The sequence below is a fragment of the Phoenix dactylifera genome, unplaced genomic scaffold (genome assembly GCF_009389715.1).
Source record: "Phoenix dactylifera cultivar Barhee BC4 unplaced genomic scaffold, palm_55x_up_171113_PBpolish2nd_filt_p 000913F, whole genome shotgun sequence".
In the NCBI taxonomy this organism is placed as follows: domain Eukaryota; kingdom Viridiplantae; phylum Streptophyta; class Magnoliopsida; order Arecales; family Arecaceae; genus Phoenix; species Phoenix dactylifera.
Window position 1 is genome coordinate 9,609 of NW_024068273.1, and position 22,086 is coordinate 31,694.

At 35.4% G+C, this 22,086-nt stretch overlaps 2 protein-coding genes across 2 annotated transcripts; both read left to right on the forward strand.

Moving 5' to 3' along the window:
• Positions 1-2,289: 2,289 nt before the first annotated feature.
• LOC120107588 (NAC domain-containing protein 104-like) lies at positions 2,290-3,426 on the forward strand. Its single transcript, XM_039120916.1, has 3 exons — positions 2,290-2,523; positions 2,609-2,907; positions 3,003-3,426. The coding sequence occupies exons 1-3, from the start codon at positions 2,373-2,375 to the stop codon at positions 3,150-3,152; spliced, it is 600 nt and encodes a 199-aa protein (XP_038976844.1). The 5' UTR covers positions 2,290-2,372; the 3' UTR covers positions 3,153-3,426.
• A 4,696-nt stretch (positions 3,427-8,122) lies between these two features.
• LOC103722203 (probable serine/threonine-protein kinase PBL16) lies at positions 8,123-21,318 on the forward strand. Its single transcript, XM_008812679.4, has 10 exons — positions 8,123-8,634; positions 8,933-9,069; positions 9,524-9,621; positions 12,101-12,459; positions 14,812-15,264; positions 15,428-15,588; positions 16,537-16,610; positions 16,708-16,852; positions 16,952-17,101; positions 20,883-21,318. The coding sequence occupies exons 1-10, from the start codon at positions 8,448-8,450 to the stop codon at positions 20,958-20,960; spliced, it is 1,842 nt and encodes a 613-aa protein (XP_008810901.1). The 5' UTR covers positions 8,123-8,447; the 3' UTR covers positions 20,961-21,318.
• Positions 21,319-22,086: the final 768 nt, after the last annotated feature.

The window sequence follows — 22,086 nt, forward strand, 5'->3', positions numbered from 1 at the left end:
TATCATCATTATTGATTGACTTAAGACATTGTCATCACTCGCTGTCTTAGGAGACTTTGCTTAAGACTTTGGAGGACATCCCAAAATAAAATTCTACTTTGAACTTTTCTACTGCTGATCGTAGGATGGACTGTTCCTTCACCAAAGAATGAGGACTAATCTGACCACATGCAATGACATTATCATTTGCCCACCCAACTTTCAAACAATGCATGTCCCACATCCTCATGATCATTGCCATGGACTACTGCTTCAAAGTTCAAACCATGGGAATCGGAGAAAACTATTTGATTGACATATGAAAGAGATTGATAAGATAATGTGTTGGATGAGGCTTTCTCTCATTTATGATTGAGCCTTAAAACATGCTTCGGGAGGACCAGTGCCCTCTTGTAGCCACAAGGAAGAGTATCCTCACCAAAAAAGAAAAAGAAGATTCTCCAATACAAGAGATCAGGTCAATTGGCTTCATGAGCATTGACACCTTGCATGTATTTTATGGAAGAATTCGCAAGTTGCATGTTCATGACAAACGCCTTCAACTATGCCAATTCGAATTTTTTTTGATATCTGTTGTTTGTTACCTTTCTTTCATAAGCAAAAGACGTCAAAATATACCATCAAGATAGATAACCATCTATCAGATATCTCTATTTTATTTGATCGAGCCCCAATTGGTAGAAAAAAACCCACAACCCCTTGGGGTTATCCTGCGCTTGGAAGAAGAATTAGGAAGAGAAAAAAATATAGTGATAATTTTATTCTAATGAAATGGTTGAATAATTGAAAAATTAGATTATTCAGGAATACACATTGAATGCTGAGATTACGTTGAATTTCTGGTAATAGATCCATAATAAAAAAAGAAACCGATTTCGCTAAAGAAAAAGCTTTTTTGATATAGAAATACGTTTTGCCTTTTTCACCCCTTTGAATCGGGCAGGCTAGGCTCGAAGGTTCTAGGGCAGCAAGTTAGTTTTCAATCTTTGAAGCTCTTCCCCCTTAATGAGTCTCTCAAAAGCCAGCTCGCTCGTATTCAAGCAGAAGTAGACAAGTGTTGAAAGAGTGAAGTCTGGGGATCATTCAACACTGAAAGCCGGAATTCTTGATAGATGCTTGATCATTCAAGAATGAAAAGCAACATTGCGACAAATAGAAGATCATGTCTTTGAAAATTATGCTCAAAATAGTAATTTCTAATTTTAAAATTTTAAGAGATTCATTGCACCGTCGTCACCCGTCACACACTTAGTTATCTCAAACAAAATTTTGTATGTGATGTCTGATAACATAAAAAAAAATAGAATGTCATTATTTTTGTAGTGCATGCAATGCACCCTAGATGAAAAGATAATCTTATCTAAACATTATCGGCGTGTTAAAATCTGCTATACAACGGAGTAGAGAATCTGACAAATGCCTATTTTTATGTCACCAAATAGGTGCCAAGTGGCTTGAGGAAGTATTGGTTTTCAAAATCTATATCTACAATGGATGCCTCTTCTTCGTCGTCAATATATAACGGTAGGTCTGCTCATTCTTAAATTGCACTCAAAATCGATCCTTAATAAAAACTCTAAGAGCCTATTTGGATAATTGGGCTGAGAATTTTATAGAATTCGTAGATTAAGCCAGTACAACCAGTAAGATCATAAAATTAGATATTAGGGCCAATAGTAGGCCTAGCCTAGCATGTAATTCTTTGATTTTGCTGGTTATACTAGCCCAATCTATGAATTTTATAAAATTTTTAGCTCAGTCAGCAAACAAGCCATAAGTAAAGAGGTGCAAGCTAAAGTTGGCTCATCCTTTGCTTAGTTATATGAGAAACTTTAATGGTTTGATAAGGAATTCAGGATAGGTTTGCATTCAAAACATGAAAATATTATGCAGAAAATTTGAAGATTCTATATTTATTTCATTAATCTATTATGTTTTAAATATATTATTCATCCAAAACTAGCCAATTAAGAATAAAGGCTGCATTATGAATAAAATCTTTATTTAGACATGGATTTTGTAAATGTTGGAAATTTCTCAAGCCATGCATCATTGGTTGGAACATTTTTCTGGCTCCACCCAGTTTGCTTGGGCCCGCGTTCTTCACTCCAATCCGGATTATATTTTTTCAAAAAGAGGCCACTAACTAGTGATTAATTGCCAACCGCGTCCAATCTCCCAGCTGCCCTTCTCTCTTACGTCTCTTCTTTCCTTCCCTCCCTCTAACCCTCTCCACGCTATAAATGCCAATCATAGCATCATAACAAGAACCATATTGGAGCTCCCACTTAACTTCTGCACCTTCTTACCTCTTTCCGTTCACTCACTTACAACCTCCAAGGCTTCTCCTACGTTGTCTCCATCTCCATAGCATGGGTGGCCTCCCCCCTGGTTTCCAGTTCGTCCCCTCCGATGAAGAGCTTGTCGTCCATTTTCTGTATCCCAAGGCGTCGCTCTTACCATGCCACCCTGACATCATCCCCAGCCTCAACCTTCGCCATGTCGATCCATGGGACCTTGATGGTGGGTTTCTCTTCTTGGTTTCTTTTGTTACTCCCACATCCTTTGCACCATGACACTACTAACAAGCACTCGTTTGCATATTAAGGTAAAGCACTGCAAGGTGGCAACCAGTGGTATTTCTTCAGCCAGAGGATCCAAAACAGAGTGTCGCCGAATGGCTATTGGACGCCGATCGGAGTCGACGAGCCCGTAGCAAGCAGCGACAAGGTCGTTGGCATGAAGAAGACGCTAGTCTTCTACGTTGGTGAAGCTCCCTGCGGGGTAAAAACTAATTGGATGATGATTGAATACCATCTCTTGGACGGTTCTACCAATTGCAGCAGCAGCGGTAGCCGCACGCATAGTAATAGAAGGTCCTCCAAGAAGAGAGCACACCAAAGAGTAGTATGTTCCTTGATATTAATTTGATACCTTACACTAGTTCGCTTGCTGCTTCATTTCATGGCCTGATAACTGGACTTTGTTGCTATGATCTCTAGGTTTCTGACAACTGGATCATTTGTCGAGTCTATGAAGCAAGCTGTGATTCAGTTGCAAGCTCTTTAAGCGATGACACAGAGCTCTCATGCTTGGATGAGGTGTTCTTGTCCTTGGATGATCTTGACGAGATAAGCTTGCCCAACTTATAAGTTCTGGAGGTTGTCATTAAACTCAGGGTTTAACCATGTAGCTCTAATGATGTGTTGCTTTTGGTAGCATTAATTAGTATGGGCTGAAGAACTCAAGCCCATCATGTGTGTAACTATCCGTTCTTTTGTTAGAAATGTGATTGAAGCGTGGTATATAGGGAGTGTGATATAGGTTTTTTTTGGAGAAGGAAAGCTTCCAACAATGTAATTTGATCCCTCTAAAGAGGACTATGTAATCTTTCATGTCGTTCAATATAACATCGTTTGAAGTTCAGACTTATGCTCCATCCTTTTTTTTCTTTTTTGTCTGAGAAAGTACTCATGCTCAACTTGGTTTGTTGTGTGATTCACTTTTCTTTCTCTAAATGTGATTTAAGTATGAAGCAAGTGCTGTAGGTTATTAAAGATGGGAGGGCCATGGAACTTATGCGTGCAGTCGGAGTGAATCAAGTATGGTGTAGGCTTTTAGTTTCTTTTCTTTTTTAATTTAAAAAAAATTTCTTGAAGTAGGATCCAAAGGTTACAATTAAATAAAGGATCTAATAATTTAATTGCATTCTTCTAATGAGAGCGTGTAATTCTATATGTTATTTATGTATAACTATTGCTATCATATAAAAGTTCTTATGCTCAATTTAGTGTGATGATTTATTCCAGTTTCCTTCTTTCCATTAATTGAAGTCTGAAGCAAGTGCCCTTCATAGGTTATTAGATGTAGAAGGCCCCATGCAACTTTTGTGGGGTAACTGCATGCCTTATGGGTTGTCCTTTTTAGCCTTTTCTTTATTCTCCTCGAAGCCCTCCCTCATGATTTTGGTGGTGGTGTCGTGCCACGAAGCAAAGGTGGCATCCCTTCAGAATAATATATGGATGCAGCTTACGTGAGCATTTCGCTATCCATGGCGTCATCTCGGATTGGGTTCGACACTTCTACGTGCTCCAATGCAGGAGAAAATAGACTAGGCTACAAGGTGGGGACTCGGAGGATTTGCATGCATAAGAGGGCAGCATATTCTTTTTGAGTTGTCTAGACTTGATTATAAATGTCCAAATAGGAGGCATTTGTTTTATGGATGGATATCCATAATATTTTATTTTTTAATTTTGTTGGTTGAATTCATTCCAGATACATATGATTCGTCCACCCCATCACACACACATAAAAAAATACATTTTAAGTATTGATCATATGTTGATGTGTCTGCTATAGGTGGCATTTCATTCCACATGATAGGATTTTTTTCTCCCTTTACCTAGTATATGATAAAAGAAGCAGAATAAATGCAGCTAGGCTAACAATTAAACACATCATAATTATATATTTAATATGGCTCAAATGTATAGTGAGAGCTAAAATGGGGATTTGAAGGTGTCAGTAACTCAAATTGTTAGGACAATTTCTTGGTGATTATATTTGCCAGACTTAGGGTTTAAGGTCTCATAGGAATTGGAAGGTTTGAGGTATTTGGAGAAGAAGAATTCAATTATATAGGTTGCTAACTCAATGGTGGCATTTCATAGGGCAAATTATGTGATTTACTTAGTAGTAAACATTGGTAGTAGTGCTCACTTGTACTCCAGAATGCAATGGCATAAATTTTATAAGTTGTAATTGTCTATAAATTTTGATCTTGTTGAACAAACAAGCAATAGAAACAAGCTTTAAGAGGAGAATATATGAAAATAAAACCAAACATATTATATAATTAAAAATAATAAAAAAATAATATTTTTAATAAGAATTGATATATAAAATGAATTGTTATGAGAGTGAGAGAGAGACATTTGAAACAGAAAAGGCATTATTGTATAAGGATGGAAGATTTTAAATTAAACAATTCCAAGAATCAAAAATTGAAAAATTAAATATGAATTGATCTTTAGTGGTTTAAAATTTGTTTGTGATTTTAGAGAGACAAATCAATGAAATGAATGAAAAATATAGCTATAGACTTATTCTATTTAAACTTTTAAAAAAGATTAAAATATATTTTTATTTGAAAATTTGACAAATTATTTATATAGGGAAAAGCTTTGATATTCAAGACTCTCTCTTTTTAATTTTGTGTGGAATAAAAAAAAATGACTACTGTTCCTACTAGTCAACTTCTAGGTATTTTTAAGATTTAATGGCCTCAAAAAAAAAGTCCGAAATAAAAAAAAGAATGACTCTATCTTTTTAATTTTGTGTGGAATAAAAAAGAATGACTTTTGTTTCTACCCGTCAACTTCTAGGTATTTTTAGAGAGACAAATCAATGAAATAAATGAAAATAGAGAAAATACAGCTACAATTTTATTCTATTTAAACTTTGAAAAAAGGTTAAAATATATTTTCATTTAAAAATTTGACAAATTAATTATATAGGGAAAAGTTTTGATATTCAAGACTCTCTCTTTAGTTTTGATAAAGTGTGTGTGTGTGTGTATTCATATTACTTTTGACAATTGATAAAATGTTAAACAATTTATGATATAATATTTTGATTTAATCTCCATTAATGCACCACTCTTTTTGGATTTTCCCCTTTTTCTAGAAAAAAACGATACAATTGGATGTTCTTTAAAGGAATTTAGTTTTAGCAAGGCAATTATTGACCACTAAATCATAAAGCCCCACACTTTTAGTTGGAATTTGGCTACTAAGTATAGTACATTTAGTATGCACCGAAATGTGTTATACTATGATTGGGGTTTTGTGGATCAAAGAATATATTTTCATAGTCCAAAGAAATCTATTTTTTAAGTCAATCCTTATAAACACCTACTTGAATACGACATGTGCCTAATTTCCTATAAGGTTACTTTTATCATTACAAAATTTGTGTGCACATCATTTTCATGAACTATCCTAAAGATAATGCTTCATCTTTGCTTCTTTTTTGGCATAAAGATTGCAGTCCCTCATAAAAATAGATTCTTGTCATTTGAAAGCAAGTAAAGCATGCATGGGATGAGGTGTCTATGGAGCCAAATGATATACCTTCATCTCCTTTTTTATCTTCCTACCCATTTGTGAGTGAGACTTATTGGCTTGGGACCCATTCTTGAGCCCTTTTGTGTTTTTGGAAGCTTTTGGATTTCAATAGAGAAATTAGCAGAAGGATGCACATATTTAATACTTCATCCTCCTTAAGTCTAGTGCCTAATCATGGTTCTAACGTGGATTAGGTGACTATGTGAGGAATGAAAGTGGATAGTGGACCATGCTACCTAGTTTTTTTCCCAATCTAATTATGCTAATTAATCATGTCATTACATGCCAACCATGTTTGAGCTAAGAACAGGTTAAGGTCATTCGCACATAACACAATCTCGGTCTTTAACATGCGCACGAACACTCGATCACATGCTGGAGATATTTTGAGATATATGATCACGTGTGATCATTCTTGATTGTGTTCGATCGCAAATCTCAAAGAATGATCATGTGCTTGTGCATGCTATGAAGCAGGGTGATGATCTTGGTGCTACGAGTTCTATGGGTTTGGTGTGGCTAAGAATGTGCTCAATTTGGGCGTTGTCGTTGTGATTGAGAAGGAGACTAGCACACTAAGCTTTTTAGAAGGGCCAAACAAAAGGCACGGTCCTAAAAATTTGGAGATATCGGAGGCAAACTTTTGATGATGCTAGCATCCGTCTATTTATGAGACCTCAACTAAAACTAAGATCTTTGTAAAAATATAAAACAGATGCTATGTGAAATCAACTATCTTCAATTTGTTAGATAATGAGAGACAATAAAAATAAAATAAAGGCGTCATTTGATAATGTCACTATCAAAAAGAATATAATACGATGTTCAATTTCTTCAAATATTTAAATGTAATAATATATTATTTTGGCCAAATATATAGAACAGTCAAATTTTTTTCATATTGGTTGAAAGGTTGCTACAATTTTAAGGGGATTATAGCTTGATACCAATTGCTATTGAAGTCCCTATATCTATACATAGGGTACCTATACTAGTTTTTCTCAAAAAAATCTAAACTATTTTATAGAGAAAAAACTTTATATAAGTATAACTAGATGTCTTTTGAAATTCTAGCCAATATGAAGGTTCCATCGTACATAAAATTTGATATTGTGAATGTGATTTACTATTTTTAAACTAATAATCAAAAATTATATAATTTGGAGACCTAAATCTATGCAATAATCAATAATTTTAAAAATAAAAACGAAATACAAAATAGGATTAAATACCATAAATTAGTTATTATAAAACTAAAAATTTGTAACATATAAAATGATAGTAAAAAAATATACATAAAAAATGATAAAAACAGCTTACTTGCAAAATACAATAACTAACTAAAATATAGTAAAACAAAAAAAAACATTAATACAAAATTATAAAATACAAAAAGGAAAATAAAAATCCAATAAAAAATAAATATTCATAAAAATTAGTAATAAGATAAAACTTATCTAAACTAAAGGATGTCGAAAATTGACAAACAATACAAAGAATTAAAAATAGTGAATAAGTTAAATACAATAGAATAACATATATTAAAAATACTAGGTAATTGATATGATAATCAAAATAAATTAAAAAGTTACATATATTAGTATGAAATACGAGTGGATCATTCATCAAATAATATAACAGAATAGATATAACAAAGTATAAAAAATAAAAAATAAAACATGGACATAAAGATAAAAACATAAAATTAGAAACATAATCAACTAAAATATAAGAAAAATATAAACCATTAATAAATAAAATGAACATAAAAATATAATTGAATTATGATAATAAAGCATAAATAAGAATAAGCTAAAATCGCGATATTTTTAGAAAATTTAAAATGGTCATTAAGCCCGATGGTCGGCCCAGGATCTGGAGCAATACATTATGTTCACTTTGTGCAAATTTCCGTCCCGGCCCGGCCCGTGATCATATCTACCGTTAGTTCAATATAATATTTAATTTTTTTCCCCTACATGACGACACCCTTCCAAAATGCCCTGTGGCGGCCGGTATTTTCGATCTTGCCCTCCCGTCGTGCCTCCTCCAAGGAAGAAACTCCGCTTTCACGCGCCCGTCGTCTTTCTCGGCCGGCAGCGATCGCGATCCCACCACCATCCCTTCTTCGCCTTTGTCCTCTCCCATCTCTCTTCTCGAATATGCTCGGAATCGATCTCCGGATATCCTCCGAATCTGGGCGACGGAGGAGCCGATGCGGGGATTTAAGGCCGAGGAGGAGGAGGCGGCCCAGACCCCAGGGGTCGGGAAGGGGATCTTCGGGGGGATTCGGTGTAATCTCGTTCGCGACCTCTGGAGATGGAGCAGCGGAAGAATTCCGCGCTTCTGCCGTCAAACGTCGTGATCGTCGCTTACGACGCGACGAGGGTCCATAACGAGTGCGAGCTCCAGCTCACCGTGAAGGGCATCCGGATGAGGGGCGACATTCTCAATGGTGGCGACACCCTGGTCGTCCTCGGCGTCCTCCACACCGTCACCCACCCTAGTGAGAATCCATCGGATTTCCCTTCTTAGTTCTGGATTTGAATGCTTTGGCATGAAGAGTAGGATTCCATTTTTCTTGTTTTTCCCCTCCTTTCCGGCTTGACATTGAAGTGAAAAGGAGGGGAGGAGGAAGATGATAGAAAGGACGCTTCTTACTTGTTGAGTTTCGTTATTATTTGTGATTCCCATAAATGTCGCTGAATAAACTTCAAAAATGCAAGTTAATGGTGCGTCTGATTTTTTTAGTTTATTGGATTCCATTGATCACCTTACAAAAATTCCTTATTTGCTTGACTTAGTGGGGTATCAAATAAAAGCATGCACCGACTCCTTTTTTGGGACCAATTCCCGTGCGCTTGAAGAGGAGATCTCTAGAAAGCTTGATCTGTACGAAAGCATGCTTCTACAAAGTGCTGAGCAATGCAAAGCTGAAGGGGTAATCTGCTGCAAATGCTGCATAAGTCGATGCTTTATTACTATTCTTTTATATTCTTATGCATTAACCCTTGTTCTTGCATGTTTTTTTTTAATAGGAGGCCATAATGCGTTACCGAATGTTGTATGGCCAGTTGCAATTCTTAAACCAAACTTGTAGTTAGATTTGGATTAAAAAATCCATCACCTAGTCTCAAATGGCAAAAGGTTTTTTAAAGTGACGTTTGATGCTAATAATGAAGTCTGACATCAACCTGTTTTAGGTCATATATGAACTATCAACATATCTCTTGTTATTTATCCTTGTTTATGTTAGTCTGTGGGGCAGGAATTCAGTGATGCTATTTATATGTATAATTATGAGTCCTATAACCTACTGAAATATGGAAAAAGCATCGACACTTGTATGCCATATAGTGTTGTCATTTTTCTGATCTCATATTTCTCTGTGCCAGGTCAGCATGATCATCAAAATTACTGCAGGAATACCTACAAAAGTAGTTATTTTGCAAGAAGTAGTTTCTAGTAAAGCCACATGGGTTATACTTGATCGGTATGTTTGCCTCTGGTTGCTTGTGTTATTTCGTTTAGGTTCAGATTTTTCGCATCTAGATGAGATAAGATATAATGTGATTAGGTGCATCAAAATAAATTATGTAGAAGTGCTTCTTATATTGCATCCTGAATGACTCTATTATTTGATTACTTCATATGACATGATCAACAATTAGTGCTACCTGTATTATATGCATATCAAATTGGTGAAATGTATGCGAAGTCTTTATATCATCTAAGCTTTCAGTTTTTACTTAGAAAAGCAATCAATGTTCCAGATAGTCAACAGTCAAGGCTGTTTCCATACTGTCAATTGAAGGTAAAATACACATGGAAGAACGATCCTAGACATGGTTTATTTTTTTTGGCCAGGGCCGAACCTTGTTAATTTTCTCATTTCTCCTGGAAGTAGATCTATAACAACGAAAATAATAGATCTGGATATCGTTTGGTTGATGCTTGCAACTGGCCCTGGTTTCAATTCATTGGTACATTAAATTGGGATTTTAACAATCTGGTTGGTTTGGCTTTCTCTGGATGCTTGTGCTTCTAAGTTTTTACTTGTTATCACATTTTAACATTGTATGTAATTTTTCTCATCAATTAACATTGCAACAACTGGATTTGTACATACAGTTGCTTCCTGGTAAATTTGTGATGCTGAAATTACTTATGATGCACTATGCGTGAAAATAGGGAACAGTAGGTGAAAGAATAAGGGATTTTTTTAGTGCATTGAGACATACATTTCTATTTGTGCATTACTTTATTCTGTCAATATTGCCAATCAATGTCAACAATGCTAGGGACTTGAAATAATTCCAAAATATGCCTGCTTGTTTCAATGTGGATATTCGGTTAGGGCCGTCTATTTTAAGTAGATCTTCATATGGTTCTGCATTCCAGGTCAGCATGATTGTCAAAATTACTGCTGGAAAGCCAAACTAAGTAGTTGTTTGCAAGAGGTTGTTTTGTTCCCACTGAGCAACTTGGTTGTACTTAATGCTAGGTCATATGTTTGCTTCTTGATGCTTGTGTTGTTTTGATCATGTTTGTAATGCCTAGGTGAGGAGAGAACTTAAAGATATCAGATGTATGGAATATTCTGTCTAACTATGTTTCTTGTACATCCAGATGGACTCTTGTGTTGAATTGCTAATATTTTACTTGTTTTCTTATTTGACAATGGTCAGCAATTTAGTCATTACACATCATATGTGCATATCAAATTAGTAAATGTGTACAGAATTTTTTTCTTTGAAAATTGCCAGTATTGACTTAGGAAAAAGCATTCAATTAGGCATTTGATGAACAGATCCAGACAGAAGAAATTACCTAATGGTTGTTACTGGACCTTAATTGTTGTCACCATTTTTGTGAATAGACCCATGATGGATAGATTAATCTTGATATCATTTGTTAACTCTTTTGTCAGGGCCTAGTCTCCAGTCATCTATAGATTAAATTTAGTATTATGTAATTTTAATTTGGTTTTTGGTTCATTATGGTGTCTAATCCTACTAAATTATCCTCTATTGTTCTAATTTATCACTCAAGTTATTGCCTCATCTCCTGTGACATAATTTGCACCATGGGATCCATCTGTGAAGTGCTTACTGGTGAGGCTCAAGGGCTTGGCTAGGCAATTTAAAGTAGCTTGGAACTCACTGATTACGCTTAACAATTGCTTCATATTACATCTTTGATGCTTTTATCGTAAATGATGCTTTATATAGAAAAAAGAGAGAAAAATATATGATATAGAAAGGGAACTCAGGTAGTGCTTTGAGATTTGTCGGTAACTGATTTCAAGCTGACAAGGTTGCTGGTCCATGTCAGATGAGTTAGGTACCTGAACAAGTTTTAAACCGCCTTCTGGTTCCATGATAAATCTTCAGTTGAGTTGTTTACGTTGAGCAGGAATCAAACATTTCAAGCGTCACTAGAGTCAAATGAAACCTTCTTGTGCAAACAATATTCGTTAGTGTCAAGATTTGGTATGCATTTGGTGTCCACAATCACAGTATTTTCTTTGTCGTTTGCTCTTATCCTTTTCCACTATAAAAGGGAAACAAATTGGTGTGCAGAAATATGACTGTCTGTTGCTTATAGAAGTTGCTATATCATTAGTAATAGCTTTCTGTGAAATGAAGTTTTCATGTGAATTGGATTATATCGCACTGAAGCAAACCTGCTGTTAGCATGATTGATCTACATCAATATATAGTATTACTAACTTTAAAACTATTCGGATGAGCATGAATCCTACCTCTTTCTGGAATGGTCCATCACAATCTCTGAGTATTGTGCTGTTGATTTTAACACATGAAATTGCTGCTAGTGAAAGTAATTTGAACTCAAATATTTCCATTTTTTAAATCTATTATCTCCTATGAAGATTACTGAGTCTATAATGTTATTTAGGATTTCAAGTTCAATCTAAATTGCTTTGAATAATGAATACCAACTCTTAGCAGGCACCTAAGAAAGGATCTGAAATTCTATGTGAAACATATTCCCTGCAAGGTCGCATTAATTCAGGATAGTTTATCTGTGGAAGTGATGAAGCCGTTTTTGACAAAGGCCTCGAATAAGGAAGGCTTGGAGCAGAAATCTTTCTACTCTGACTGGAGGACTGTTGGGTCCAAATTCAACATGCAGGAGACTGAAAGCAATGAGCAGTGTGTTGTATCTTCCTTAAGTTATTATGCCTCTTCCAGTTCCCTAGATAGCTCTGATATTTTCAAGTACAACATGCTTCCTGCATCTAGCTTCAAGACTCTGAATCACAAAAATTTAGCATATGATGAGACTGAATCTTTACCTAAGCAAGCTGGTACGTGAGAGAGCTTCATCTTATTGGGTAAAAGTAGTGTCCACTACATATCGTATTTGTATATAGCAAAGTACGCTGTCTTGGTACTAGGTATCGTACTGGTGCCATCTTGTTATTGTGCCGGTATGTCCTGTATGGGGGCCGCTTCGGCATACTAAGTGGCGATACACCCCCCTACTGTATATCAGTACCGAACCGATGTGGTACTGTATATTCCGTACTGCACGATTTAATATGGTATGGCGTACCATGGTATATAGCCTAGGTAATATATGCTTTATATGGTTTAATTAGAAATCTTATTGAATTTGATCTGTATAATACCATATGGCGTCTACAAAATTTTGTGTTATATTTGGCACTTAGTAACAGGATATGGTACACCCGCTTCAAAATCTCTTCAGAAACTCGTCTTTGCACCCACTTTCTAAGCATTTTCTTATTCAAAATATTTTTATCGGATTTGTTTTCCCGCACCTACACCTGAAACTGCTACAGCACCTGAACACTGCACCCACTTGAGTTAACCAAGAACTTTGGCCAAACAGCAAATTATTAAAAATATTTCTAACAAACACCATTTCTTTGATTTTTCAAGAAAAACTTCCATTCTTTTGTTGATATATACTATATTAATCTCGAATCCTATTCGATGCTAACAAGTCTCACTTAACTCTTTAATTTAGTAGATTGATAATCCAGCACTTACATATTCCTTGCTTCATCAATTACCACCCCTTTTAGCTCATCCCCAGTGCAAAATTATCCGGATATTCCCTTTTATGATTGTTTCTTTTTTGTGGTTTTATAATTATCATAGAATGCTATTTTTTCTGCATGATTGATTATCTATACATTGTTAAGGGTTTTCTACCAAGTTGGTAAAATAGCTACTTTTCTTTTTGTTTTTCTTAAAGCTATCATACTGTCTAAAAAACACTGCTGGTTTTGCTGTTGTCATCTTCATTGTCATATGGTAAAGACAACACAACATGAATTTTTTCGGACAGAACAATTCACTTACATGAATGAATAAAGTAATGAAGACTATTGTCCTTTCTGACCAAATATACGATCTCTACCGGGCACTCCTTCAATCAAAATTTGGTAGGTTTATTATTGACAAAATTTTAAAGCCAATCAGCAAAATGGTTCCCTTCCTCAAGGCTTTAACACCTTCTTCACCATACCACTTTGGAGCCACTTCTTTGCAGTCTATATCCAGCAAGCTGTTATTCTTCGTCAGATCCTTGTTTTGCAGAAATGGAATTATCTTCTCTTCATTACTTCATTGCTGCCAACTAGTCCTTCGCTGTAAGCAACCCCTCAGTAGTTCTGAGGTTAGCTAATGGAGCAAATAATATTTTCTATATAAACCTCACAAGCCGTGATGATATTTTCTCAATAGGCCTGTGTTGCCCATAACTGGGCATCCAAACTCAATTCAGCTAAAGGGAGCCCACTTTATGCGTTCGGTTGGCCTGAAGTGGCGCTGTTAGGCAGAAATGGCCCAAGTTTGCTTGGGCCTATGGATTGCAGAAGCCACTTCAGCAAAGTGGGCTGCTATTCATCCCGCTTACACCAAACTAAAATGGACCCTATAATCTGGGTTTATATGTCTAACATAAACCTTTTTATTGTCTTGCCCTTTTTTTTTGGGGAAATCTTTCTCAGTGTTGCCATGTGACATGGATACGCATTCTTTTGCTTATGAGGATGGGGATGCTATCATGTCCATTCTGTACTTGGGTTTTTTATAATCATGAATAATCTAGCATACTTGAGTTTGTTGCTGGTATGTGTTCATTTTTCATCAGATAACCTCATAGTATTGAAAGGATGCCTGGCAAGGAACTAACAGCTTGACAAAGGTTTGTTGATGACAAGAGTTTTAGTATAATAACAAAACAATCTTTATATGACACTATGATTCTTAAAGATGTTTGAAATTTTCGACAATTCTTATTATTGACTGTCCAGAAAATATAGTAAGATTATGCTCAACAAACTCTACATCATAATATGCAAGGTTCATGGTACCGGTGCATGTCACCCCCTACCAACCATACTTGTACCGTACTACTGAATAGATACTCGGTAAAGAGGTGTACCAAGTGCTGGTACGCTAAGCAATCCCCATACTGGGAGTACTAACACTCTACCAACATCATACCAGTATGGGATTTAGTGCTGAGATTGTGAACCTTGATTATATGTGTTATATTTCTAGCAGTTATCTCTATATTAATTTATAATGTGATGGTAGTTCTTGTCTGCAGACAGTTAGTTGCTCGTCACACATTTTCTTCTAATATTGTTCTTTGTATTTAAAATAATTCTTATATCTTATAGGGAAGCATTCCAAAGGATATCACACAAATCTTGCGGGTCCTCATGCACTGCAAGGCCAACATGATACTCTTTTTCAGTATGATTCCTTAGAAAAGCCAATTCTTTGTGCTGTTTGTGGGCTAAAATCGATACTTTATGTCAAGGAGTCTATGAGATTTCGATTTTCAGAGATTCAAGCTGCAACATCTGATTTTTCAAAAGAAAATTTCTTGGGAGAAGGTGGATTTGGTCATGTATATAAAGGCCGACTTAAAGATGGGCAGATTATTGCGGCAAAAATGCGGAAGGAAGCAAGTACACAGGGATATTCTGAATTCTTTTCTGAAGTACATATCCTCAGCTTTGCACGACATAGAAATATCGTGATGCTGTTGGGTTACTGTTGCAAGGAGAACCATAACATATTGGTCTATGAATATATCTGCAATAAATCTCTCGAGTGGCATTTGTTTAGTAAGTGACTATTGCAGTCAAAATGACCTAGACTTACATATTACATTGTAATAAATACGTAATATTATTATCTTTTGACAGCAATAGCAATTTCGCCTGCAAGATTTTTCTTTATTTTATTTTATTTTTTCTCGAGATACTAGCTCTTTCTATTGATAAATAGGTCAGTCAGCTCACCTACTGGAGTGGCATAAAAGACATGCTATGGCTATTGGAATAGCAAAAGGTTTGCGTTTTCTACATGAAGAGTGCCGTGGAGGTCCAATAATTCATCGAGATTTGCGGCCAAGCAATATACTACTTACTCATGATTTTGTTCCCATGGTAAATTTGTGTTAACTTTTCCACCTTCCATTTTTTTTTCCTGTTAACTATGAAATTAGTATGTCAGAGGCTGCATGTCAGTTTGCTGAAACATAACTTATTTTGCATATAGAAAAATTGAAGTAATTTTTAGTATTGTTGGGTGGTGAAAACTGGAGATGTCATTCAGGCCCCAAAACTAATGCTAGTCTAAGGTGATCTTGGTCATTTTAAAGCTGCTTTGTGTTTTAAACCAAAGAATCTTTGCTGCAGGAACTGAGTCGTCCAACATACCTTCTTTAAATTTCATGTGCATAAGTGTGGTGTTCTGAGGTGATTTCAACCTTTGAACTTGTGAAATATTTTCAGTTCTCCTCACCCACTTGCATATTTGCATTTCAGATCCACATCTATACATGTTTTATGCAACCTAGCTACACAAAAAAGTGGAGGTATCTTTTTGCAGTCAAATGGTTTAATTTCTGACCTTTAGATGAGTTGGAGGCATCAGGATTAAATTCTTGGAAGCTAATTTTAGTACAATTGGGAAGTTTGATAATAAAATAAAGGAAAAAAAAACTGGGTAACTTTGCGATGTCTCAGTTGTTATCATATGATGTTTAAGCTTCATTTTTTCGTGTTGACCAGATTTTGATCTAAATTTTAAAATAGGCTTTCATTTTGGGACTTTCTGATTTTTGTCACATATATGGAAATACCCATCTTCTCTTACATTTCAAGTTTGGAGGCCCTGGTTTGCTGAAAACTTACTCATTTTTCAGAAGCTGTGTACCACCTACATCATGCATGTTATAGGAAATTTCTGTATAACTCTTACCATCGTGCTACCCAATTTACATCTCTTCCTTATAGCTCGCTGAATTTGGAATTAAGATTGAAGTCACTTGCAGATATACATTTTATGCAGTGTGAAAAGCCTATATATTGATGAAGTCTGGTTTTCCACAGCTTGGGGATTTTGGCCTTGCTAGATGGAAGTCCAATAATGATTCTTTTCACACGAGAGTTCTTGGTGCATCAGGGTGGGAACTTCATGCCTGTTTATCATGTCATACCTCTAGTTTCACTCAGCTTTTCCCTTTTTATATAATACTGACAATATTTCTTAAGTCTATGTAGGTACCTTGCTCCTGAGTATGCTGAACATGGGATTGTATCTGTGAGGACTGATGTTTATGCATTTGGGATAGTTCTTTTTCAACTGATATCAGGACGCCGGGTAGTGGACGAACAAAATGGGCATAGTCAACATTTACTGAAATGGGTTTGACAAAATTTTGTTGTTTGATAGAAAAATATTCAACCTAAAGCATGCATGTCAGATGACATCATGATAAACCTTCTTCTGTTTTGCTAATTTCAGGCGGGACCACTAGTTGAAAGTCTTGCACTGCATGAACTTATTGATCCACGTGTTGGAGAATCCTATGATACTTATGAGTTGTATCATCTGGCTAGAGCAGCATTCCTCTGTGTTAGGAGAAATCCTGAGATGCGTCCATCCATGGGAGAGGTTTGTATTAGGGTTTTGTGCTGAGTTCTTTTCTACTTCTGTGGACATTAAATTGTGTATTGCTTTGTTTGCTAAAGATTTGTTGATGGTTTGGAAAGGACTGGTGTTTTTATAACTATCAATCCATCGTTACTATTATTCTAAATTTTTTGGTTGTGGAAAGTAATCTACTTTAGGCACTGGGCTAATGGAAAGTGCAAAATGCAGAGACAACAATTTTTGCAACAAATTCTAGGTGTAGATGTTAACTCTTCTAATAACTGCAGTTAATACTGTAAGCATGCTTGTGTCTCTACTATGGTGGCATTATTCTTTTGGTGCTTTGGAAGGACATAAGCCATAATTATGGCGATGAATGTCTGCCTCCTGGATCAACTGCCGCTTTACATTTAGTCTTCCAGGCCCTTCGTTTCGATGGCCATTTTATGTTTGATCCCTGGCCTATGAGTAAATGCATTCAGAAAACTGTTATTAACAATATACAGGAATAGGCATATACAAAGAGGGCTAACTGTAAGGGACTAAACTAGAAATGCTCTCTGTGTAAAAACCATGAGACATGGTAGTCAAGCAGAAGGACCGAGTGCTAAGTTCCCCTTTTTAGGACGTCATTCCTAGTGAAATATCTTTCTTCTGCCGCCTTCTTATTTGACATCATGGAGACCCTCTTGGTTTTTTTCACAATGCATGCTCTTGTAAGACCAACTTGGGTATCAGTTGATCCAGTCAAAGCATATTTTCAAATAATAGATCTTATCTCATGATGATGCTACATTTTACCCAATCTTCACAATGAAGTCTAAGATTGTCCTTAAAGGGACTCTCTCATTTTCCAGTGCCTCTTCCTCCTGAACTCATGACTTGTTGAAAACATAAAACCCCACTTTGTTCTTACTATTGCAAAAATTAAACCTTACTTTCTCAATGTTAATAGTACCCAGTGAGTATAGTTTCATAGTTAGCTCCACCTTGAAAGTACAAGCTCACTCACTGCCTTTTGCCTCGATCTTTGAATAAAAACTAGCATATCTGATTAGGATTACCTTCGTTTTTCTCCAACTTTGTCTTTTCTTAAGATGTTGACCTTTAAATTCTTGCTGTAAGCTTATGTTCTTCTGTTCAACCTTATTCATGTCTGATCACTTCTTGTTTGTAAAACCTCGTTAGATCTCTGTAACACATAATTAAACAATAATGTCATAATTTTTATCACTTAATCATCTTCAAATGTTATAATCCAAAAATTATGCTTCTCATGATGCGCTAATCTTCTATTTTATTTGTTACACCAGCTATCTATCTCGATGTTCTTACCACCTACATCAAATGCCGTTACACCTCCCCTTATGACAGGCAGTACTAATCTCATGATTTGCCAGCTTTAGCATCAATGAATGCACGTGCAAATGAATGCACATGGGATATAGGATATCTTGGATATAGGATATCTTAAAAGGATTTTAACATGAAGTAGGTGCTAATATGCTTGAAAAGAAAATAATCTCACATGCACCTTTCTTCGTAGTTCATTTAGAAATTTTTCTCATTCACTGTTTGTATTGGTATTAGTCAGTCCTCGATATGAGATATAAGATAATTCAGCCTCTTTCATCTTGGCCAATATATATCAATCAATCAAGAAATATCAGCTCATATGACATCAACATATTGGTCAAGATTTTCCAATCACATTATTTACTTTCTTAAAATGCTATTTTATTGATAAATCTCATAATTAATGTCTTAAAATAATTGTTAATTTCAGTTGAAGTTTTGATATCTCAGTCTTAAACTATCAGCCGAGGTCTTGGAAAAATCTCAGATCTTTTCAAATTTCCCATATTCATCTAAGCTGAGATAAACCAAGATCTTGGTTCATCATGGTCTTGGTCACACACCATGATGATTGATATCTCGATTCTTAATAAAAGAAATATCTAACCACTCATGAAGCACCAAGTGCCCATAACCTTGTAAAAATATTGGATTTTAATTGCTTATCATGCTTTATAATGAAGCATACACCACATGTCTCCACCTCTACATATCATAAAGACCCATCTTGTGAATGGTAAAGTTGATGGCACTGAAATCACTTCGAAGGAAAACCCTCTTTCACCTCTACTATTTTATAGTAACAATTCTCCAATAAGTCAAGGTTAACAGTTAGAGTTCACAGATGAAGGGGGCAAAAAGAAAAAAGGCCATCTTGCAAAGAAAGATGTCAAAAAGCTGATTTTACAGCAGCAAGTCATAATCTTAAGTGGTGGTGCAATCTTTTGTTTGACTTTCTAGTTCAGTTTTATTTATTTATATATTCATTTGGGCAATATGTTTTAGCTGCAATGGTCATCACTATATGCAATAATTTATTACTGAGAACCAAGATTCAGTATATGTTTAGTGGAATGTGTCTTGATATGTATGAATTGCAGAAGGGGGTGAATCATTTATAATCTTGCATGCATTTTTTGATTTACTTTTCTCTATTTCCTTAAGACATATAAATAAATAATATATGTGTATATATATTTGGATTTTGGGGGCTTCTAATCAACATCAAGCACAGTTAAGACAAGTGAGGTTCAGGTTGAATCCCTGGTGGATATGAATGCAAGTCACATCTGTACTGTAGGATATGAAAATGTTTATGATTTCTTATGAGTTTCATAAATCCAACTGCAAGTAGGACATTATAAAGTTTGTCAGATCAAGATTGAATTTAGAGGCAGATGCAGGCTCAGATTTGTTTTAATTTGTCTTTAAATAAATTGATAGAATAAGTATAATTCAGGCTTCTGGACAAGGTTAAATATGATTTTTGGTTTCTACTATTAGCAGTTTTGTTCCGTAGTTTCCAGTCATACTCATATTCCTGATTAGCATTTGCTGCTAGTCCAAAAGAGTGATGCTTATTTGTTTATGGTTGTACATCATATTTATTGTGTTTTGTCATGATTACACTTCAGCATGGTTGTGGCTATTGGTCTTTTGATTTACCAAGGGCTTTTTCCTTTTTTTGATTGGATGGGAGAACAATGCACCCTAAATTTTCTTAGAAGCCTATAATCACAAAAAAGCCAGACAAAAGCAAATGCTACTAGGCTTGCTGGTTCTAGTTTGCTTATACAGCACTAGCATAAATAATTACATTTGAATAGGTTAAATGATGAAACTGTCAATTTCTAATTCACACATGTCAGCTCCAAGGATTAAGTCCTTTTCTTAACAAATTAGAGGTAAGGATGATTTTCCTACAATTTTAGGAAGAACTTTTACTTCAAATTGCATGATGTGTTCATATCAGATACGTATCAGATACTTCCTAGATGCACCTGTGATGCTTCCCTGATACGTCTAGAGATAAGGGAGAGGCGTCTATTTTCTATTATTATTTGACAAATGTTGACATTTTACTGACGAATGCCTAATTTCGGATTTTGTGATGTTAATATTATTGTATGGAGTATAACCATGGTCTATTGATTTAAATGATGACCAAATTACGGAGTTTGTGGAAGTTAAAAATATCATATAAAGCATGAATTTTGATAAGCACACTTTATAGATGCTTCTTTGCATATATGCAAAAAATTATTTTTGTATGGTCGTTTTCTAGCCATATTGTATCCTTTTTTTTAAGATATGCCAAATTACCATTTCCGTATCATGTGCTATTGGTATCTCATACCAATATCCATGCTTCATAGCTAGAAATAATTCTAATCATCCCTGGAGTCGCTATGAATTTGTTCATATGCTAATATCATGGTGAAAACAGGTGGTACGCCTTCTTGAAGCAGATAATGACCATGCTCGAGACTTGGCCCAGCAATTCATTCCCCACTATACGAAGTGATATATGCAGTTTAAGCCATTTGTCTTTTTCCTTCTGCTATTCATCTCGTTTGTTTTGCTTACAGGGTATATGTAGCTTCCTCGTATCCTCCAAATACTACCGTAGATTTGTGAGATTATTAAAGAACTGTATTGTGCATGTTTCAATCACCTTGTACCTGTCCATGGATTTCTTTTTATCCGATACCTAGCTAAGCATTTTTCGGATTGTATCCTTTAAACTGGGAATTTATGTTTTGCTGATGATGATTGTGGGATGTGTAGTTTTCCAGTAACGCTGTCTGCCTGTTGCAGATAAATTTACGATAATCTCTTAAAAGTAAGTTTACTAGTAATAACAGATATAAAGCAATTTGTCATGTCTAAATGACCCATTCCATTAGAACTATCTATAAAATGCTGTTCAATCCATCAATGTTCCTTCTGGCAGATCCTTCATCCATTTCAGTTGCAAACGGAAATTTTGAATTTTTTTTCCTAGCTTAGTTTTGTTGATGTGTGGGCAAATATCTCATCAATGTGCAGGTTTTTGTTGATTTAAATACTTGCATGGCCAATATTTGTTATGCTAATGGTATATGGTTTCTTAACACTGAAATGACTCAGTAGACTTTAGGTAACTGATAAACAAGGCTTATATTTGTTTCTCTTTCACCTGTTTCATCCATGTTGATGTTTACTTGGCTGAAACATTGCACGTAGGATCATAATGATGACAAGAATAGTTCTGAAGAACCTTGGTAGAAATGAATGGGCAAAAAATGTTTCAAAGTTCATGGTGCTGTTTCAAAACTGTCATCCAACTAGACTTCTATGGTGCTGTTTTAAAACTGTTGTCCAACTAGATGGTATGCCAAATCTGGATCACATTGGCTAAACTACTAGTCCAATCATTGTTGGATTCCTTACTTCTGGAGTTATAATCTAGCTACAAAAACCAGCAAACTCAAATAAAAAACTTGCTGATTGTTTTGTGTGGATCACTGGTCTAACTCGGCCAAGTTCCTAAAGATCCATCTGAATTAAATTCTCAGAGCTACTCTCAGGGACACGAATCTGCATTTGTACCATACACTAACTTTTCACTATCATTTTCTGAAAGCTTTTGCATATACACTTTCATTCAG